Source organism: Triplophysa rosa, linkage group LG17 (genome assembly GCF_024868665.1).
Source record: "Triplophysa rosa linkage group LG17, Trosa_1v2, whole genome shotgun sequence".
Taxonomy (NCBI): domain Eukaryota; kingdom Metazoa; phylum Chordata; class Actinopteri; order Cypriniformes; family Nemacheilidae; genus Triplophysa; species Triplophysa rosa.
This window is the reverse complement of record NC_079906.1, coordinates 21,953,857-21,976,820: the sequence shown is the minus strand read 5'-3', so window position 1 is coordinate 21,976,820 and position 22,964 is coordinate 21,953,857. Positions and strand designations below refer to the sequence as shown.

Below are 22,964 nucleotides of genomic sequence, written 5' to 3'. Positions count from 1 at the left end.
ACAACACCAGTGACATCACACACAACACCAGTGACATCACTCACAACACCAGTGACATCACACACAACACCAGTGACATCACACTTAAGTTTTGTTACAAAGTGACACATTAGCTCTTAAATCTAGGCCTGTTTCCCTTTATTCTGATACAGAAATGTTTTCTTTAAATCATTCTGGGTTTCCAGCTTACAGAGAACGCACACAGAACATTGGCTGATGTTCTTTTGAAGTTATGAAAAACATTTCAGCAGTAATGTTATACGAGCATTTTATCAACATTATTAGTCATTGCTAAATGTTTTAAACGCGCTAGAAAAACGTTTTTACAACATTAATGGGACGTTTTAAAACAACCTGCTTGTTTTAATAATAAAAACAAAAGATAAATAAGTCGTTTAAACAATAAAATCCATTAATGGTTAAACTGGAATAGAAGAAAGCATTTTAAGGGGTAAAAATGACACACTCCACGCTGAACAATAAAACAGCTGACATCAACAACTAAAGCATTTCACGAAGAAAGCGCTACAACCTTCGGGTGCGTGCCGTTAGTTTCTTCCGAAATCAGCAGCTTAAAATCTAAAAGGTCACTGAACTCCACAACTAGTTTCATCTTTTCTGTTTCACACGTTCTTTGTCCTTCTATCACTCGAGTCCTTTTTTAACATTCAGGACTTAAAGTGGCTTCCAATTAGTCTCCCAAAACCGCTTTGTGCAAATGTACGTCTAAATGAGTCCACCTTATTTATCATCATCATAATGGCCCATTGTTCTTTCACACACGCTCTGTGGTTACAATCAAAGCAGCCATTATCATCTCACATAGCCACTGACATTCTGCCCGTGCGTTTACTGGCACGAAGTTTAAAAAAAGTATAAAAACAAGAAAAACTGGCCTGAATTAAACAGTGCTGCTGCTTTTAGAGAAAGTAAGGGATGTTCTTTTAGGTTTGTTGATCTATTTTGACACCACACGGTTTATTAAAGCAACCGTCAGGAACACAAACTATTGAAAAATCGCGTCCTCGAAAAAAAAAAGCATGTCTTGGTAAAATTTATTGTTGAGTAAATATAACCGTGTTAGGAAGAGAGATATAAATGGGGGCCAGAGACTTGACAATCCATAACAAACAACACAAAATCAGTCCGAGCGCGAGTTTACCTCCGCAAAGACGCGGAAATAAGACGCGCTGGCCCACTTTCCGGAAGAAACCGACGGAGGTGGGGGTGAAAAATGGCAAGCAGCGGATAACACAGATAAGCTGCCATTGTTTATTCTCTCTTAAGAAACGTCAATCTGTTCGGTCCTCAGGTGTGCCCCTTTTTTCCTGTTTCACTTCCTCTCGCGCCCCTCCCTCCGCTCCCATGCCGATCGCGAGCAGAGATCAAAGCCGAGCCGCCGCAGGTACGTGAATATTTCAGGTGAGCCGAGCGGCTGCGTTTCACGCCACCTGCGCGACACCAAAGCGGGTCCGGCCCCTCGCAATTACCCCATCTCCGGCGGGCCCCCGAGAGCCCAGCGACACCAGCCAGGGCCACCTGTCACGGCGAAAAACTCTTTTATTCCTACCCAAAGCACACGTGCGACAGAAAGAGATATTCCTCATCCGAGACGAAAATAAATGTATCTAGAGCGCAGAGATTGGGAATATGGCCCACGTCAGCGAGGTACAGTTAAAACCAGGCTGAGGAGGAACTCGCGAGGTTGCAGAATCTTTGAGAACATCGAAAGAACACCAGAATCTCTTGAGGAACAAACTTATCGTGCACCAAGAAAAAGACTAATACAGGTATTCCTTCAAATAAAGAGTGTAGCTTCTTTAAACATAACAATTCTCAACATAACGTGCAGACTCCATCTCAGATGTATGCAACTTTCCTTTCTCGGTCAAATCAAAACCATTCACTTTATATATTTAAATGGTGTCATGCTACTTTCTTATACCGAGATCAACATAGTAAAGCTCGTATAAAATCTAACATCCATCATTAAAGTAATCCAAATGACTTCAGGGTGTTAATACATTACTTCGCCAAGTAAAACAATATGTTTGCGAGAGAAACCTATTTATATTTCAAGCTTATTTAGAAAATATGTCACGCATTAATGTCAATAAACAGATTAGATTCGAATTTGAATCTTTCCTTCCGAAACCTCGAACGTCCAAATTCGCTGTTTTCCAGGAAATGGTGACTAATAATAATGATTGATCAAAAAAATAAAGATCAAGAAATATACGAGGTTTCAAAAGGACAGCAGCGATGTGCATGTTTTGACACGAGACGCATGAGGACTAAAGAGATTCAAAGTTATCAACATGCCACCCTAGAAAAAAGACGAAATGTTCCCGAAAAACCTGTTGGGAAAAAATCCTTTTTGCAATTACAGATCCAAAAAGGCGAAATAATATATTTTTTAAACGGAAAAGTATTTTTTATTTGACACAATATTCATAAACATTACAGTCAATAATCAATACAGTATTCTATTCTAGGCTTATTAGACATTACGTTGAAAGCATGTCAACATCAGTCTAAAATAAAATGTTAAATGTTGCCTTAGAAGACAGCTGACTACGTAGACAGCAGGCAACAATACGACTAAGTAGAAACAGGAAGAGAACTAAAATCACTTCACACAAAGAAACGACAATCTAATCCAAGGCAAGACTGTACATTCTGTTTGTGTGTGTGCGTGTGTGCGTGTGTGCGTGTGTGTGTGTGTGTGTGTGTGTGTGCGCGCGCGTGTGTGTGTGTATATATAAAAGCCTTTTACGCTTGAGAAGTCATCTCTTATCCAACAGCCAATCAAAACTCGTCCTCAGAGTCCACATAAACCAGAACGGTAACAGCACATGTCAGGAGCTCAGGGACTTCAAAGATCGCAGGACTGTGTGTGTGTGTGCGTGTGTGTGTGCGTGTGCGTGTGTGCGTGTGTGTGCGCGCACACGTCTCTCAGAAACGTCCGTAAAGCCCTTCCAGCAGATTCACTACATTCCTCCGTGTCAGAGCGGCCGACACACATTAGCCGTTTACATGGGAGGAAACACAATCTATTTGATGCTACACTGCCCACATGTCTAAAGTCTTACCGACAAACACCAGCGCTTCTCACTTTCTGACTCTCATCTCACATTCCGTGCAGGCGCGCCGGGAAACACACTCCATATACTCGCAAATCACCGTTTAAAGTCTAACACAAACCTTAAACTCACGTTTATATTTTCTCCAGAATGATGTGCGCGCGCAAATATCAGGAACGACGAGGTGAATGTACACAAATTAATTATTTGTACTCTTGTTGGTGGTGACGCGGACCGTTAACAGCGATAAGAAAATACGTCTATAAGTAAATGTTTGATTTCATGTATATAGTATGTAGAAAATTGTACACGCTACATGTAAAACCGTTTCCCACAATGCAATGCACACAATGTAGACGATCCTCCAATCCGAGGCAAAAATAATTCTGTTCTTCTGCAAGATCAGCGGCGCGTCATGTTATCATCAACGTTCAGTTAATTCAACACAGCATGTGACCTTTAGAATGAGCACGATGGATTTTGATCGTTCTGGTCAACTGACGTTATACAACAATTATTTCCTCAGTAATTCGCACTGAATCCTACAGATAATGACTTTGGAGTTATCGGGAATGAGCAATAACGTCTGTTCTTCTGTTCGTTCTCTCTGCAGACGCTCAAGTGCGCGCGTCTGTTTCACTCAGCTGTGAATTCGTGACATGATCCGCCGCGGTCCAGAAGTTCCCATCTGTACGCGGCGTCTCGGAGGAAACGCGCCGCACTCCGGGCCGCCGAACACGCAGCGCGCGTCGTGACGACAGAGGAGACGCCTACGCCCGGCCCGACCATGCGTTTCCCTCCCGGGCTTATGGGAATATTGTGGATGGTGGAGCAGAGAGGAACGAGAGAAGCAGACTTCCCTCGTGTTTGTGAGCGTACGCCTGGAGGAACGTCCCGGAGAGGAGATCCGTGAAGTGTGAAGGAATCCTCTCATCACCAATCCTCCAGATATGAGTCTATCATTAGAGCACTTACACACACAGATGGATGTCCTACGCTGGGCAGAACACAAACTCAAGACAAACGTGTGTAAAAGGGAAGCGTGAGAATCTAAATACACCCTTACTGTGTACAATATACATCACATGTGGTCAAAACATAATGTCTTTCATACATTAACATCAGAAGCTGTTTTTGCTGTGGCACCTTTCTGAAAGACCAAATACCCACTAAACCATCTTACATTTTTACATTTTATGCATTTGGCAGTCGCTTTTATCCAAAGCGACTTGCATTATACTATGCATTTGTATGCGCAATCCCTGGGATCGAACCCATGACTTTGGCATTGCTAGCGCCATGCTAGCTATATAATAATCTGTATTTATCTGTATGTTTTTTATATATATATTATTCTGTGTAGTGTTATTTGTATGCACCATGGGTCTGAGAGTAACGCAATTTCAATCCTCTATATGTATGTACTGTACATGTGGCAGAATTGACAATAAAGCAGACTTTGACTTTGACTCTAACCACTGAGCTACAGGAAAGCTGTAAATCTGAAATCTGAAATAAAGCAATTTATAAATATGTGTGATTTGTTTTCTTTTTTTTGCAGTATTAAATTTGTCATATATTTACATTTTGTAGAGATTAAATTGTTCATACCAACTGATGATGACATTGTTTCTTTTGTGTTTGCCCTTTAATTTTTAAGCAAATTTTGATTGGCTGGCAATGTTTAATTGGATATCAGCTAGGAAAAAAATGCTCTTAAAAGTGATTGTGGTGCTTTTATTTTTATTTAAGGTTTAAAATTTTCTCTCTCTATATATATATTTTACAATTTTATAACTTTTATCATTTTAATTGTATAATTGTAATAAATTGTATACTTGTAAAAATGTTATCAATATAATTTAAAAAATGTAAATAATAAATTGATACATTTTATCTATATCATTTATTACAATTTTATAATAATATTAAAAATACATTTGACCATTTTAATAAAAAAATATATGTATATATAATTTTTGTTGTCATACTGTAAACAGGCCTTGTTATTTATTTACACTGAATGAGAAACCACAGACAGTCAGAAGATATCTGATGTCTGATGTACAGTTATAAGTTGGTCATTTTGGTCCAATGAGAATCCTCTGTGGGTGGAGCTACCCTGCATGATGTCACAGACACTAAAAAACTGACAAAATGCCACGATGTCCGATGAAGAAAGACTTTTTTGTTTCTCATAACGCCGCCATGTCACGTCTGTCTAAAATCCAAAGCCTCAACTCTCCGGCCTTCTCATCATCTTTTATATCTAACCACAAGTATACGCTGCAAAACTGCAATCATTTTATTCCTGAATATTTCAAAACCACCCGTCCTGTCGCGATGTTGACAATCCTTCAATTCCGGGACAGACACGGCGTAAGAGAGGGACGCATCGCAAGCGCAACCTTCGCACAAGTCTCGCAGTGATCCAGGCCACCCGGATCTCCGCCAGGGATTTGGCCCTTTTATAATACATCAGGACTGACAGCTCCACGGCGAGCGGTAGGAAGAGGACAGACCTAAAATAAGAAACTAGCGTTCAAACTAAATCTGGAGGCTTTTAGCTGCGTTATCTGAGCTCTTCCTCAGATACCGCGAGTTAATTGATCTGAAACGTCTCAGGAGTCGCTAACATCTCCTTCGGCTGAGCACGTTTCCCCTCATGCAAATCTATCGAGCACCAATGTAATGAAAGACGGTCGAGGAACCTTCTTCAAGCCGTCATATTCCAGTGACATCAATCAATAGGCTTTGATTCCCCGTCGTTCTCTCAAACCGCCCAAAATGAAGCAGGGAGACGATATTAGCGGCGTTTTCTCAGCTGAGATGGGAAAAAAACAGCCCGATACCGTAAACAGACCACAAAGAAATTATGCTATGGTGCAATCCATTATTCATTTATGATACATTTTTCATTTAGCACTAGCGAGGGGGGTATGAGCGATGATGAATGCATTGCCCAGGATGCAATTTGTATGTAAAATAACAGAAGATTAAAGAATATGTTTTAAGCATAGATGTAGTTCACCGCCATTTAAACGAGGAAAAAATAAACCTAGAGTCATTGGATGAAAACAGCCCGTGGCGATGCGTTCGAAAAATCACTTAGCGCTACTTGGAGAAAGCAAGTATTGAAGCACGGCGAGGAAAAGGAATCTCGACACATCTCCATCATCACATGAACGAGACGACGACCATAATGAAGAGAGCAGATTTTCATTGACATGACGTCATTTGTGGCCGTTTCAAATGGCAGAGGGTCCATAAAGTGAATAATTCAGCTTCAACACCATGGCCGAGCTCTCTCTCTATCTCTCTATATCTCTCTCTCTCTCTCTATCTCTCTATATCTCTCTCTCTCTCTCTCTATCTCTCTCTGTGTGTGTGTGTGTGTGTGTGTGTTAAAGCTGTCTGAAAACACAAAGACCAACAGTTATGTACACAAATACAGTGATGAACTTACCTCTGTAAGCACACACACACACACACACACACACACACAGACAGACGTGAGAGGAGACATGAGGAGAAGTACAAATGAAAAGAGAAAAGAGAGGAGAACAGAGGCAAGACGACATGAGACAGAAGACAGATATGAGAATAGACAAAAAATGAGGAGAGGTTAAATGACGAGAAAAGGAGAAAGATCAAAGATGAGACGAGAAGAAGAGGAGAAAAGATGAGAGAATATAAAGGACCAGATGAGAAAAAGTAGAGAAAAGAGAAGGGTAAAAGGTGATGTAAAGAAAAATATTGAGAGGAAAACAGGAGGAAAAACACACAACATTTCCATCAAACATCGATACAACTCATCTCTCAAACTGACAAAACACAAAATCTTTGTGAAATACAAATACAGAGCAGCCCAATGCAGTGCATGTCTTTGCAATAACCAATCACGTATTTAAAAACGACAATACTAATTTCACGCTAGAAATGCAATCAAAAGTTATTGAAAGTGAAAATTAAACTCACATGCATACAAAACTATCGGCCGCCATTTTATTTTTTTGAGCTTGATCCTGCTCGACCAATCACCTTCCTCGCACATCGTTATGGAAACGACAGGTTTCGCTACTCGCTTTTCATTGGTCAGCTGTGAAAAAGGCGCTTGACGTAGAACGTTTTTTTCAGAAGTTTTTTTTTTTTACGTCAAAAGACGCTCTGAGCTGCAAAAAAAGACGCCGGCGCTGGCGTTTAAGGCCGTGTTCACACTTGACTTCTTTTTTGAAGCTGCTAGCGTCTGTTTTACATTATAATTCTATAGAGTAAATTAAACGCCTTTTTAAACGCCAGCGCCATGCAGCGTCTTTTTCTGCAGCTCAGAGCGTCTTTTGAGGTTGAAAAAAGTTCAACATTTCTGGGAAAAAAAACACCCTACGTCAACCACCTTTTTTAAAGCTAACCAATGACAGAGACCTGTCGTTTCCATAACAACATGCGAGGAACGTGATTGGTCGAGAAGGCTCAAGCTCAACCTGCACTAGTCACTTTATGCAGCATAGGACTGCTCACTACCTCATTCAGCATCGGTCTGCCCCTCTTCAGCTACCTCTTCTGACAGGTTGAACAAAGCCTGCTCTCTTGTCACTTTAAACAGACTAATAAACTCTTTGCACTACCTCACATCTGCACTGTTGTATATTTTCACATCTCCCATTACTCGTCTTCTTTTTCTCTTTTTAAATATCCCTGCTTGTAATAGTTGTATTTTACATATATATAATAATCTGTATTTATCTGTATGTTTTTTATATATATATTTTTTATTCTGCGTAGTGTTATTTGTATGCACCATGGGTCTGAGAGTAACGCAATTTCAATCCTCTGTATGTACTGTACATGTGGCAGAATTGACAATAAAGCAGACTTTGATAAACTGGCGTCCGAAACGCCCGTTGGAGCATAGTTTTGTATAAATGCAAGTTTAATTTTCACTTTCAATAACTTCTGATTGCATGCTCTCTGTTTATAATTCAAATAGAATTCTGTTACACAGCCTATGAAGCCTGTCTCTCTAAGCTGCCTTTGTGCACAAATGCTATCTTTGAACATTGCCGGCTGCTATTTGTAACCATAAAGTTAACTAAAAAAGCGGCATTGTCAAACTTTTTCTTGTCAAAAAAGAAGTCAAGTGTGAACACGGCTTAAAAAAGCGCTCAGGACTTTTTTGAAAACACGGTTTACTGCCATAGGATTACAATGTAAAACAGACAATAGCAGCTTCAAAAAAGAAGTCAAATGTGAACATAGCCTATCATGTGCTCATACTGTATGTCATTGTGTTTGTGTGTTTTGAGAGATAAACCCCCACCTGATGTGAAGATCTTCAGCGTCTGTGATCTCAGAGGTGACAAAATCTATCTGTGTCACGACCACTGATCTCAACTCCCGAAGCTCCAGAGGTCAAACGAACACACAGAGAAAAACAACGGTGTTCTGAGCATTTCAATTAAGTTTTTACTACAGTGAATTTGTAGAAACACTTTGATTTCCATTTATATAACCACACTTTATTTACAAATACCATTAAACCATGATTCATTTTATGGTACATTTGTGGCAAAAAGAGTTTTACTATAAATAAAAAACATGGCTATTATAGTTAAACATAGTTAATGTTTGTAAGAGGATGCATACCGCAAACAAAATCAGCTGTCAGCTCTAAACCCGGGTGACGTTTACAAGTTAACCGAGCATTCTGCAATGCATTCTGGGATTGCTGCCTTGAAAAAACATGCATTATAAGGATAGTTCACCCCAAAATGAAAATTCTGTCATCATTTACTCACTCTCAGGTTGTTCCAGACCTGTATAAATGTTGTTGTTTTGCTGAACACAAAGGAAGATATTTGAAAGAATGTCAGTAACCAAACAGATCTCATCCCCATTGACTCCCGTAGTATTTATTTTCCCTACTATGGCAGTAAATGAGGGAACGTGATCTGTTTGGTTACTGACATTCAACCTGAGAGCAGGAACAGCCTGAGAGTGAGTAAATGATGACAACATTTTAATTTTTGGGTAACATATCCCTTTAAATATTTGTCAAAAGAAGCTTTCTTTAAAACCCATGTTCTTTACGTAACACGACTTGTTTCCAAACAAAAAAATCCCTGATAACGTTAATAAGCCTCAACGTCCGAGACGTCCGAAGAACCCAAGCTTGCACTGGAAGGAGCGAACAGGTGGATGCTTCTGGAGCTTCTGCTCAGAAACTAGTTTTGCACTCGACCCGACTTTCCACAGAAGCGAGACGGCACGCAGTCGTGTCAGCTGTAATGAAGAGTGACTGTTCGACACGCCGAGAGTGAAAACAAAGCCGTTCGCACAGGTCAGATGAGGAGAGACCGCCTGTCAGACCCCCTCAGACAGCCAACACCGGGCAGCAAATGGGCCTGATCCACGGGCATTGTGTGCGAATGTCTCGGCTGTCTGCTCGGAGAGCACGAGGAGAAACACAGAAGAAGAAGGGGAGGGAATTAGACGTGCGGTTTGTAGACTTCACTGCATCTCCGACAGGTGTGTTCCGGCTCAGAGACGGCTAATCCTCGCCTCTGTAAAACCACGTCTCGCACACACCAACATCAAACCTCAATGGACTCATTTAACATCAAACGTCCAACACAACACAACCAGACACGAATAAAAACACTTTTTTTCCATTAGCTGGCAGGTTTTTTCCTTCTGTCAACAACACGTCAACTCCTCTTATCTTTTGTGTTATTTCCAAATATAGTCTATGTATTTTATTTCAAAACCCATCGCTCCTACTGCGATTTCTAATTGGATGAGTCACGTTCATTGTCAAGAAAAACAGGCAACAAACACCTGCGACCACATTTTACATGGATGCGTTGCTTGGCAACCGTAAACAGCCGATAGTTTGACTTATGGACTTGATTATCTTTTTAATCAATGTGACTGACCGGTAACGTGATGTACATGTAAATATTGGTACTGTAGCAACGAGTCATGTGTTGCAGTGGTTTTACACCCTAACCCATGGTAAAATGAGTGTAAGGCGTGACATCAAGCCCTCCGGTCCTGCATCATCTCTGTATCTTCAGCGCATCAGACATCAGGGCCTGAGAAGAGATGCTTTCAGAGAGAGAGAGAGAGAGAGAGAGAGAGCACACAATGGCTTTCATCTTGCAAATGAATACAGCGGTTTCAAGCGCTTCAGATGTGAACTCATTCACCTGCTCTCGTGTTCAAGTACCTCAGCTTGAACGAAACGAATATCAAAAATGGAAAAGAGAACGAACGACGCTTGTTATTTGACCAACCAGAACACTTGACCAAACTCCGGCAGCATCATGGGGTGCAATAAAGCGTTCTCCTCCACTCTTCACGTACCATCTGACTTCACTCACGGCGGCAGCCGAAACTCTGGCAAACTCCAGGTAATAAAAAGCAAATCAAACTATTCCAGTAAAAGCGGAGAGGCAATGGCGTAGAGCGAGCCAGCAGAGATTTATTCCTTCACGGCCTTTTGACACTAAATTAAACTGTTGAGTCCATCCCCGCACCAGCTAGTTATCTTTCTGGGCTAATTTAACACTATAATTTACGTTGCGTATAAAATACATCCCGATATGGCGCTGTCGAGGCAGTACATCATTCTCGGCGAGCGCTTGGGTTTCTGCGAAAAGGACGGAATTAGATCATATTCATGATGCAATTAAACACTTCAGTGGGAATCAATGTAAAACTGATGAGGCCTGAAAACAATGCATATGGCTGGGAACATTAGAACGCATTACCTTCCGCTGGAAACCCTCGGCAGATGCAATTTAAACCCCTCCAACACTCACGGCTGCCGTCGCTGAAGCCTCATAATGCGCAGCCATAATAAATGAATTTTTCACAAAATTATTCAACTACTAAATTGCCCATGGTAACTGAATATCAGATGAAAGTGATGTGAATTATTAAGAAGAGATACTGTTTGTTCATAGCCCGAGTGTAATAATCGCCTAAATGAGTGAGAGAAACCGAGAGAGAGAGAGAGAGAGAGAGGGGGGGGGGTGAGAAAGAGTGAGCGAGGGAGAAAGAGGGAGAGAGGGCTGATGAGGGTGCATAAGAGACTGAGAGATAAGAGAAAAATGTGAAAAGTAAAGAAATGGAGGAGGGAAGAAAAAGAAAGAAAGAGCAGATGGATGGAAGGAAGGAAGGGAGCAAGAAAGAAAGAAAGAGAGAGAGAGAGAGAGAGAGAGAGAGAGAGAGAAAGAAAGAAAGAAAGAAAGAAAGAAAGAAAGAAAGAAAGAAAGAAAGAAAGACAGAGAGAGAGAAAGAAAGAAAGAAAGAAAGAAAGAAAGAAAGAAAGAGAGAGAGAGAGAGAGAGAGAGAGAGAGGAAGAAAGAAAGAAAGAAAGAAAGACAGGAGGTGAGAAAAGGGGGAGTGAGTGAAAGAGAGGGAGGGAGGGAGCTTTATAATAAGCACCATTGATGTCTGGCCGTAAAGAAAGTTGCTCAGTGGCCGTGGACACCTGCTGTGATGATGGCATTGACCAGAAGTGCAGAACTGTGGGTGATCTATGAGCGAATCATCAAACCTCAATCATCAAAACACTGCCACACTACCAATGCTGAGGTTTATATGCTTACGGATTATTTATTCCAATGCGTTCTTGTCCAAATAGCCAATGAACATGAAATGTGTGGTTCTGAAGGGACAAACACACATGAACGTTTTTTGACTCAACACTGAACAGCAGTAAAGGTAAACAGTGGGAAAACGTGTCGAAAGGAGGGTGAGTTTTTCAGCAATTATGCATCATTTCTGACACTGTGAGTTTCTCTCGGCTGAAATGGTAATTGCTCTTAATAATGCTTTAATCCATCCATCACAGACGAGGTTAAGGGAGGGGTCACACTAAAGTGCTCTGGGGTCACGCAGTGTCGGGACAAAAGCTAGAGGTCGCACAACACCACCACAACCGGCCCGTCTCTCACACACATACACACTTTTTCTGGGAAACGGTTTCTAAGACACAAAGATCACCCAAAAATGAAACGACACACTTTCTGCTCTGACTGACGTCTCAATAAACACTGAAATCAAATGTTCGGAGGTGCTTTACTGAAGAACACACATTTCAAGTTTCTCCTCACTGACCAATAGACAAATCGACTAACCACCTGTCAACCTACAATAAAGCGATGACTTGAAATGACCTTGTTAAAATCAAAATGAGAGCTTTGTATCTGTTAGCTTTGAGCACATCTAAACGCTCACGTCCTCATAAAAAGACACAGTCTTTCTAAGAAAACAGAGCACAAACATCGACTCATCTTTAACTCACGGGTGTGTGAAGTCTCCCGGGTGAGAACGTCCCGCCCCCAACACCACCTGCTTCAGTCTCACATCATCACAAATGAAAAGTTCTCTCATACGTCCAAACAGATCTCATCCCCCATTCACTGCCATAGTAGGGAAAATAAATACTATGGGAGTCAACGGGGGACGAGATCTGTTTGGTTACTGACATTCTTTCAAATATCTTCCTTTGTGTTCAGCAGAACAAAGACATTTATACAGGTTTGGAACGACCTGAGAGTGAGTAAATGATGACAGGATTTTCATTTGCGGGTGAACTGTCCCTTTAACTTCGGGCCGGGCACGTGCGTCTGATGAAACCTTATATAGTGAATCAATACTGGAAAGAAAATATTAAGCACTTTTAAGAGTTAGCTGATAAAAGATCTTCAAAGATCATAAAAATATACGTCACTATTACACGGCTCGTTGGAATGCTCGATTCTGATTGGCCAGTCGCGACATTTGCAGATTCGTTATTCCCAGATAACAACCGCTCAAAACTAATAACACACGGTAACCCGGATGCAGCATATCATTGTGACAGGTTTTTTTGACAAATTAAATATAAATATGTCTTTTAATAACATATGACATTATATTTACAAATGAAGAGTTTGGTTCCAAAATGAGATAAGAAATAAATTGTTCAAAAATCATGTTTTTTTATTGTGCACTCCAATTAATATCAATCAAACTGCAGTTGGTTTGTTTTGATTTAAGCCATAATAACAAAAAAATTACAGCTAACTAATACATTAAAACACAATCAAGACACGATTTTTGAAAAAATTGTAAAAACAAAGTTATCTCCAGTTTGGAACCAAACTCTTCAAATGATTCAACCAAACTGCCTGTTCATGACATTTGAGCGTCGTTTCTTACCTTAAAACCGAAAGTAAACGGCTTTTCCTCACGGAAGGTCTGCATTCGGTAAAAATTTGCCAATTAAATATTTCAACAACCTACCACAGCATGTTTTTTATGGTAATACTGTATCTTACTATTCTATTTTTGAACTCAAACAAAATAAATGTGTTCACTATATATATTATGGCATTTTAAACAGAAAGGTAATTTTACGGTATTTCCATCTAAACTACATTATTTCATTTCATTTCATACGTCTCTGAGCATAAGTGTGAACAAGATTTCTAAATGACTCCTGATATCTCGCACGAGAGCACCACTAACCCAAACAAACGCTATCTTTGTAGCCGGTGTCATTTGTACTCAGCAGAGAGACTCGTAGCGGCCACTTGGATTTGAGCTGAGCTCAGCTCGGCGATTTCACCGCACGCCTGTCTCCCTGTGACCACTTCACCGGCAAAATGAAGAGAAAAGACGACAAATCACTCCCAAATCTGCCGCTGTTGTTCCACAGACTCTCAACGCTTCTCTCCCACCCGACCACGTCAATACTGAAGAATGATGGCCGTTTGCAATATGATTGCCTTTTTTATTTTCTCTCTCCCTTTCCTTTTCTTCCCCTTCCCATTCTTCCCTTCGGCCTCCCTCTCCGGTCTAATCAGAACAGCGGGCCGAAACAAAAGAGGGATTGTCTCTTTAACTGAGCGCAGCACTGTATCACGGCTTCCTTCCCCATTTCCCCGCTTTATTAGCGGCGTGGCGGACCGCTGTTTATACTAGTGGGTATTCCGTGTTTGTTGGAACAATTACAGTATGACGAATGGTCCATCAACGCCATCCATCAGAGGGCGCTTGACAGGAATCCTATACGCGGGGCGGCCATTCGTCCCCGCTCGCCTTCTCCTGGGCATCGTGCTTCAGTATCCATGACAACGCGCAAGCCGCTTGCCGTGTGCGGCGCTCCTTGATGAGAGATGGCACCCGAGAGCGGCTCTGGAAATTAGCCTTTGACACCCCACCCCCTCCCCAACACGGTCTACGAAAAATCCCAATCCCCAAGAGGCTGCGCGCGTGGAGATACGCTCACAAAAAAAAAACGATGCCGTGACCCGGACGGCTCTGCGCAGCCCCGCCCCGTCCCGTCCCGTCCCCAGCTTGGATAATCGTTGGACCCAAACGCACACCTCAAGATGCACCGAACGGCAGGGAAAGATCTCGCTGGCCCCGCTTATCTGGGCAACTAGAGCATAACGCAGGCACAAGATGGCTGATCGCCACTCCTGATATCCCATTATCCTCAGCAAATGTAAATACAATCGCCCTCGTCCCGCACCCGATGAGCCGGATCACACTTTAGCCCCGGAAAACAAGATTGACATTTCATCGAGCGGCCTTTGCGCTCTATATTAAACACAGGAAAGTATTTGCTTTGCAGCCAGATTTGCAGCTGTTCATTATGCTTCACCTTTTGGCTTATTGATAGAGGAAACTCTGGGGTATCGGGAAGGAACTAAATTGCTCGGGACTTTCCTAGCTGTGGAATAGATAACACTGCTTTAATAAAACGGGCTCTGGTCGAAACGGATGCGACGCTTCAGACCAATATGCGGCCGAATCTCGGTTAAGACGAGCGAAAACGCCGGGCCGAGAAACACAGAAGATGAAAGTAGAAGACACAACAGGAGGATCAATAGAAGCGGGGCAGACGGAGACGGCCGCGGCAGACGGGGTGAGGTCAAAGTTTGGCCTTTAGGTTGACCTCTGTCTGGTCCAAAATAAACACTATGCGAAACGGGGTCAGAGACGTCTCACTTATTGTATAGCATGTCGACTTTCACAAAAGCTGCGGCTGTATATAAAGCCAAATTTAAAGAATATTTAAATTAAATCCATCGATTGGCAGCAACATTTAAAAATGTATTAATCAATTCCCAAGTTCACTCATGGTCAGTGGTTTTATGTACAAAAAAATTATAAATATATAAAAATAATTAAATATAAAAGTATTAAAAATATATATTTTCTTCTATTTTGACTTTTAAATGTTTTAAATTAGTTTTGTAGACAAAAATATACATTTAAGCTTCTATTAAAAAAAACAGGAAAGGATGAATTAAATAGATGATTTAATGAACCAAATAATCATATAAAAGCAGCTATTAAAAATGCAGCATAACTGGGACCTCAATAAGCCGCTGATAAAACATTCTTCTATTAATTCTACAAAATATTTTATGCACACACTCACAATAATATAAAATAAAACAGACCAACAGTACGCAGACAATGTGATGCCATGTGACTAAAGTCGTGTTAAATTGAGTAACTCGTGTTAAGTCGTGTGCTCTGAGCTTACACGCGTGATGTCAACAGTTATAAGCCGTGTGTGTGTTAGCGGAGCTCACGCTGATGTGACATCAGCTTCTTTCTCTCTGCTGGAAAGCCGACAGTTTTGCCGAGTCTTTAATTATCACTCAACTTAGTCTAATTCAATCAACACAACTCCAATCTGCCGGCAAACAGGCAAAACATGTCCGTCCCCTCCAGTACAACATCTACCAAAAACAGACGAAACTAAACTGTATCTCCGGTTATGAATGAACAGAAGATAAAGAGATCCTGTATTACCATAAAAACACACCAATGACATGACATCATATTCTTTTAAGCACCACAAACTAGTGTTCACAAATATTTTAATACTACAGGCTCAATTCATAATGAACTACTTTCAAAAGAAGATATTTTGAGAAATGTCCCCGGTGTTTTGTGTTGGTTTGGTTACCAATGTCCTTAAAAAATTGTGTTATGTAGAAGAAACAAATTCATATGCAGTCTTAAAAAAAGTGCTTCAAAAGGTTCCTCGATGCCATAGAAGAACCTTTTGGTTCCACAAAGAACCTATTTGTTACACAAAAAGGCGAAAAAAGGTTATAAAAAAGTAAGAAAGCGAAGAACCTTTGACTGAATGGTTCTTTGTGGAACCAAAAATGGTTCTTCTATGGCATCGCTGTGAAGAACCTTTAAAGAACCTTTACTTTTAAGAGCGTAACGGTTGGTAAAAGCTTTGGAACAACTACAACGAAAGAAACCCAAATGACCTTCATCATGAAGGCCTGTAACTGACCTTAACATTCTCCCGGACGCATCTCGACACATGTGAGCGCCCGGCACAAGCTTTGATTTAAAGGTCATTCGTTTTTAATTACTCAACTAATTCTCAGCGAGGAACGGAAGCGACACGTCCGAGGTGAGGTCCGGACCACAATGAGAGTGTGTGAAGAAGTTACGCCGTCGCGAATAAAGCCGGCGAGCTCTTAAAGCACAGAACCGCCTCCGTGGAAACAGGTCCTATTCAGAACGCCGTTATTAGATTTAATAAGCTGAAATAGCAGGCCAGCCCCGCACGTCATTAGACAGCCCGAAAACTGCCAAGGCTGTTTTTGCGCGAGCTTCAGACTGCCAAAGCAAAGCATGGCAGATTAGTGAAGCCCTTCTCCCATTTCAACAGAGGTTAATAAAAAGCGACAGGGCTAAGTCTGCTCTGATTAACTATGCCGAGAGATATTACAGCAGTTTGTTACATCAGATCATTATTGGATTAAACGGCACGCGCAAACAATGAAATTTTCCATTTACGAGACGTACACACGACGCCGGCTCTGGGAATACACGTGTCAGAACAAAGACGCTATTATTATTATAATAATAATGTTTTATCCTCCGTTTAAAGTGACGGTTCTTCAGGGTTAAACGTTTACTGTAAGTGTTTCACTTAAACAAAAAGGCGGCGATTAGCCACACGTTTGCTGCAATTACCCTCAGCTAAACCGACGTGAACACCTTTCGATTGTTCCCACAACACCATCTGCTTAAAAGAAAAGGTTTTGGCCTCATCTCACAGTTCAAGCCAAACCTTAACCCGGATCATCCTCTGAACCTAAACCACATCCCCAAACCTTCCTCAAACTACTATTGAAACTTCTTTCATTCCAGCCAGATTAAAGAGCCGCTCGGCAAAAATCAATGGAGGTCAGTAGAGAAAAGAAGTTATTTCACCACTGTGTTTATAAGCTTATCATTAGGCCTAATGAGAACAACAACACGAACAGATTAGAAAGTCTATAATTCAGAGGTAAGACAATTAAGCTATATCTGAAGACGTCGCCATGTGGGGCATGCTTACAACAGTGTAGCCTTTCATTCAATATAACCATCGCTAATGCTATTGTTTACGCACATATCTGACCAGACCTTTGCACTTGTGTAGAAAACATTGGCGTGAGGAAACGGCTATGAGTGAAAGCAGAGACAAAAACTCAAAATTTCCACGCAATAAAATATTTCAGAGCTTGATATTAACTGGAGCAAACCAACGCCCTTACGACCACTCCCACATTAAAAATACTGTAGTATACTTTAGTATTTTACGATAGTAAACTTCATAGACACTTTAGTGAATATAAAAGTATTCTGCAGCATTTACTACAGTTTATCAATTCATTAGAGTAAACAATACAGAATACTACAGTACTATAGTATACATCAACTACACTTAAGTGTAGCGATTACTATAATACAGTATATTAAAGCATACAACAATTTACTACAGTTATTATAGTAAATACTAAATCACACCACAAATTTTTCCTAATCTAACTTCAGCACATGCAAGGACATCTTTACCTCTTGTACAATGGAGCGCAATGTAAACCTCTCTGTGATTTCCAAGGCGACGTGTTGAAACATTCGGCATTACATTAACGCAAGTTAACCATGTTATTTATACTAATTTATACTAAAAAGTTTAGTACCGTCGGCTTTCCTTAAGGGTTTGGTTGGTCAACTTAACATTGTTAAGTAAAACGCAAAACCCTATAATATTGGGCCTATTGTTGAGTTTACTTAATATAAACAAGTTAATTCAACACGATTTCCAGTTCCCAGCATGCTTTGCGTAAGACTGCATTTAGGCAGCAAATTTCAAAATGTAATGTTATTTTAAGTGTTTTTCAGTAAAGACAAAGGCTTGTTTGTGTTTGATGGTCATTTATCTTTGAGATTTAGAAGAGTTTCTTGTATTTTTGAGTTTTAGGGTTGCCATTGTGTAGAAGAGTGGTACGTGTGCTTAGGCCAGTGGTCACCAACCTTTTTGAGCGCATGATCCCCGACCTCGGAATTGTTGAAAGGCAAGATCTACCACTCAAAAAGTTGAAAAAAAACAGCCCAGATTGAACCTCCAGATTATGGCCTTTTATTTAGCCTATAATTGTGGGTCTATTTGAATGACCTGAAATTCTTTGTTCCACTAATCAGGTGCAACTAAGCAAACTCTGTAACGTGTAGAGTTGCCACTTAGTGTGCCAAAATGAGGTGAAAAACACCAATTCAAACACCAGTTCAAGGACTTTAATTCACACATGACAGCTTGACATTAAAACGAGGTTAAGAATAAGTTTAACAAGACCCTAATTATTTAGGTATTTACTGTATAAAGATTTGATATTTATGATGCATTTATTAGGTTTACTTTTATTAAGTAAATACATCATATAGATGGAAATGTTATAAATAGGCCCTATAACAACAACGTCAATCATTTATTTTAAATCATTTATCTATTTAATTTTATTCATCTAATAATGTCTTGGTAATAAGTACAGTTTTACAAAATATAGCTAAAGGTCTGACAATATGGAATGGGCTATCATATTAGGCTAATTGAAAATATAAATAGGATGTCAGCAGTTGATGTCATGAGATAGTACTGAAAACTGTGCAGTTTACCATCACTGACAGACCCGCGATCATTCACAATTACAACTTTGTGAATAGACTGATGTTGTCTTTCAGACAAACTCAACATTAAAATGCGCCACTTTCTCACCATCTCCCGTTGCTCACACTCGTAAGTTATATTCGCTGAAGACAGAGAGCCGCGACTCCTGATACGCGGACAGTATGAAATGCGTGCATCATCCACGCTCGCGGAGCTTGCTTGCGCAACCAGTGTCAAAGCACAAAAACGCGTACACCAACGAAAAGGTGACATTTTTATGTTTTATGAATAAACTGTTTAAAGTGTAATGCACTGCAACAGTATGGTGACCTCCAAATGACAGTTACGCCAGTGCATACGCGAGTCATTTTGCGTGTGATCACTGACCACCGACATTAGAAACGCTGAAGAGCGATCACGCGCAGTCGCGCATCACACTGAAATGTGATTAATGATAACGGTCGCATAATAACGCATGCAGGGAATCAGTATTTACACAGCCATGAAAAGATTAACGCAGAACTTAAAAACATACAACCGCTGAATGAAGAGAAAGAGAGATGCGCTTGCAAAACTGAACATTGATCAGGCACAATATATTTATCCATTCATTTTCCTATTAGCCTACTTTCGGGGATCGACAGGTAACGTCTCAAAGAACGACCAGATCGCGATCGACGGGTTGGCGACCACTGGCTTAGGCTGTGAGAGCGCGCCCATGATGTCTACTGCATCATTCAATGAGCATAAACTGTGCTCATGCCAGTACTGAGATGTCTCTCATCTGATTTGCTCATTGTGTTTTGACTTACATGCAGTAAGTCTTTATTTAATTCATGGATGACAACAAAAAGTACGATTGAGAGGAATAAATACTGAGTTTAATTAACTTAAAATGACTGTTACAGTCTGAATGGTTTGGATTTCCTCAAAAAAGTTTCGTCAGCTTTACCTGAATGTCTTTTGTTCACAACTAAATTGTTAAGTGTAGAAACTACTCAACATATTTGCGTGGAACCACTTGACGCTACTTTTTATGTAAATCCAACAAATCATTTTTTTGAGTGTGTCTAATGCAAACAGTCCTGCGGTATCTTACAAGCCTAAGGTCATTCAGAGTGTTGTCACTGACACCAAATCTTAACTAGTTCCTCGTTTTGGTCAACGACTGGTCGGATGCAGTTTACCGGCAGGAGCAATGATGCCAGATTCTGAGATCAGCTCAGATCTGATGTCATATTTCCAATCCAACACCCAATACAAGAAGAAAAGACTCACCACATCAGCAGAAGAACACACTGGAAACAAACCTGTTCATAGACAGACAACTAAGAACATTCACAAAAACTGACTGATTACTGATTAGTTCACACGTCATTTAAAATGAAAACAAAGTCATGTTTAAATATAGAGCCTTTAAATGTCAATTCAACAGCAAGTCATTTTCCTTCACTAATAACAAAAAGATCCATCAGATCTTAACGCAGTTGAGCTTTAAAAAAAAGCACCAGAACAAGTTGTGTGCCGTGTTCTGAGTTATCTAAATGTAAAGCTGCGTGTTCCAGATTTATGTGAGAAACAATGAATCATCACGTGTTAATAAATCTTCCATGTAAAATAACTCCTGTCATCTTTTTTATTTTTACAGTTGGCATCGCTAAAATTGCATTCACTGCATATTTGATACACACAAGGCTGTAATTCACTACACGACTTAAAATCTGAACATTTAATCTGAACATTAAATTTGTAAACAACTGGACATCACACACTAGGAGACTTTTTGAAAATTTGCAGAGAAAAACAGTGCATCACACACTACGCGATAAAATCTGCAGACTAGCGCAGACAGAAAATCTGAGCCAAAGTCTTGTAGTGTGTTCCAGCCTTAAAGTCAGACATCAAAGATGAAATATAATTGGTCCTGAAGTGTCTCGCCGTTGTCATTGATTTCAAAGCTACTGACCTTGCTTTCCATTTGCAAAGATCTAAATATAGTAAATAATGACAAATACTTCATTTTGCTTGAATTAACCCTTTAATACGACCTGGATAAGGAAGTCCCAACTGTCCCAATGAGACCAAACCTGCTACCAACAGCAGAAGAGAGGAGACGTCAATTACAGCTCCATTACCCATCATAAATCCTGATGCTTTACGATTAGTTGTGTAAAATTAGTCATCCATCTGGACAATAAATAAAAGCTTGTCAGTGCTCACAGATTCCTGTTAAACTCATTTATCGCAGCACCTGTCGACGTTCAACAGCTTAAAGATGCTTGTTTCCATACAGCTGGATGCTTAAAAATGCTTTAAAAATGATATCATCATTTGTTCACTCTCATGTGGCTGCAAACCTTAATGTGAATCTTTCTTCAGTGACCCACAAAAGAAGATATTTCGAGAAATGTCTCAGTGGTTCAATGTTGTTTGGTTACCTTCAAAATATCTTCTTTTGTGTTCTGCAGAAGAAAAAGTCATAGATTTCTTGTAGAGGTATCGTACCGCTTTAGAAAACATGAACTATAAAGCATAAATCTGATTTCATGGTACCTTCTGAGACCTTGACAGCCCAGCGGTCGCCGGTCACTTGCGCTGTATGTGGAAGCACAGCGTGAATATTCTGCTGAACTCCAAAGAAAAAATAACACCGGCTGAGGGACATGAAAGTGAGCAAAAATCGTGACAAAGAAATGAATATTTCTCATTGTATTTTAAAGCCTCGATTATCATCCTCTCCAGAGCTCATTGTCAGGGACGGGCCCCGTCCTTCAGTCGAGATATAATCCCACCCATCATCTTCCCAACAAATGAAGACAAATATTTCAACAACTTGAGCTGGCTGTTATGAGTCGCTGTTGCGCGGTAGACTTACGCATTTAATGTGGTTAAAAATTCTTTGTTTGCTTTCCTTTATCTCTCTTTTTGTGATGCAATATCAAGGAACTTGGAGTCAATCAGAAAGCGGTTGTTATTTCAGTAGCAAGTGACTGTCAGCGGCTGCGTGACACTTCGCCAGAGGGACAGCGAGCCTCCGAATCGACACTCCCTCATCTGAATGAGATAACAAATGCTGGCGTTTGGTTTGCCCCGGTCTGAAACGACTCCCTGAATGACCACAGTGAATATCAAACAGACCCAAACCAAACAACGCCATGTTTGACAGTTCGTGTGAGATAAAAAAAAAGACTAAGTACCTATCGTATTATTGCTCCTGTATGACATATCACTTATTGCTCCCTGAACTCTTTGTAAGTTGCTTTGGATAAAAGCGTCTGCTAAATGAATAAATGTAAATATTACAGGACAAAATGATAATTTCTCATCTCTCATACAGAATTTTTTCTCAACGGCCCGGACGTTTTCGTTCATTTTACATCTTTAAGTATAGTACTCATTTTAAAAAAGTATTAATTCTCTCCTTAATGTGCTCCATTATGTTTTCTGAAAATGTTTTATCGTTCAAAAAACGCTTGTATCCAAACTAGCTAGTCATTTAAGACTAAAAAGTCTGAAAACACTTACATTCACGTGCTGCAGATGAGTAACTATTTTGGTCATGCATTCATTTATAATAACATAACTTATTTTTTAAAGAAATGCAATCTGAAATACATTGTGTTAAACCAAAGATATTAATACTAACACAAGAGGCGGCAGTCATTACAATGAATGGCGAGGAATGCAACGCTCAATATGGCCTCTCTGGGCTCTCGTGAGGTGCTTGTCAGCCTGTGCGCAGGCGCAGTAGATGAGGCGATCTCAAAAAAGGTGATTTTTAGCGCAATTTAAGCTTAGCAAACCAAAGTTATGATACAGTTTGTGTCATGTTTAATTATTGATTGGAATATAACATTTTAGACAGCGATTTTAGAAATGTCGGCCTTCCCCCATGCAAGTAGATAGGA

The 22,964-nt window shown here is 40.3% G+C and overlaps 1 protein-coding gene across 6 annotated transcripts in view; it reads right to left on the bottom strand.

Moving 5' to 3' along the window:
- cux2b (cut-like homeobox 2b) overlaps positions 1-22,964 on the bottom strand; it is a 139,018-nt gene that overhangs the window by 90,662 nt on the left and 25,392 nt on the right. Inside the window, exon 1 of one of the 6 annotated variants that reach the window (XM_057357599.1) lies at positions 8,401-8,449. The exons of 3 other annotated variants lie outside the window; for them this stretch is intronic. Coding sequence is in view for 1 of the 3 variants with exons in the window: in XM_057357595.1 (XP_057213578.1) it covers positions 533-613 (81 nt within the window). In the remaining 2 variants the exon portion in view is untranslated. Of the gene's footprint in view, positions 1-532; positions 1,034-3,092; positions 4,446-8,400; positions 8,450-22,964 lie in introns of those variants that run through there. 2 more of the 6 variants (XM_057357600.1, XM_057357595.1) reach the window with 2 other exon arrangements.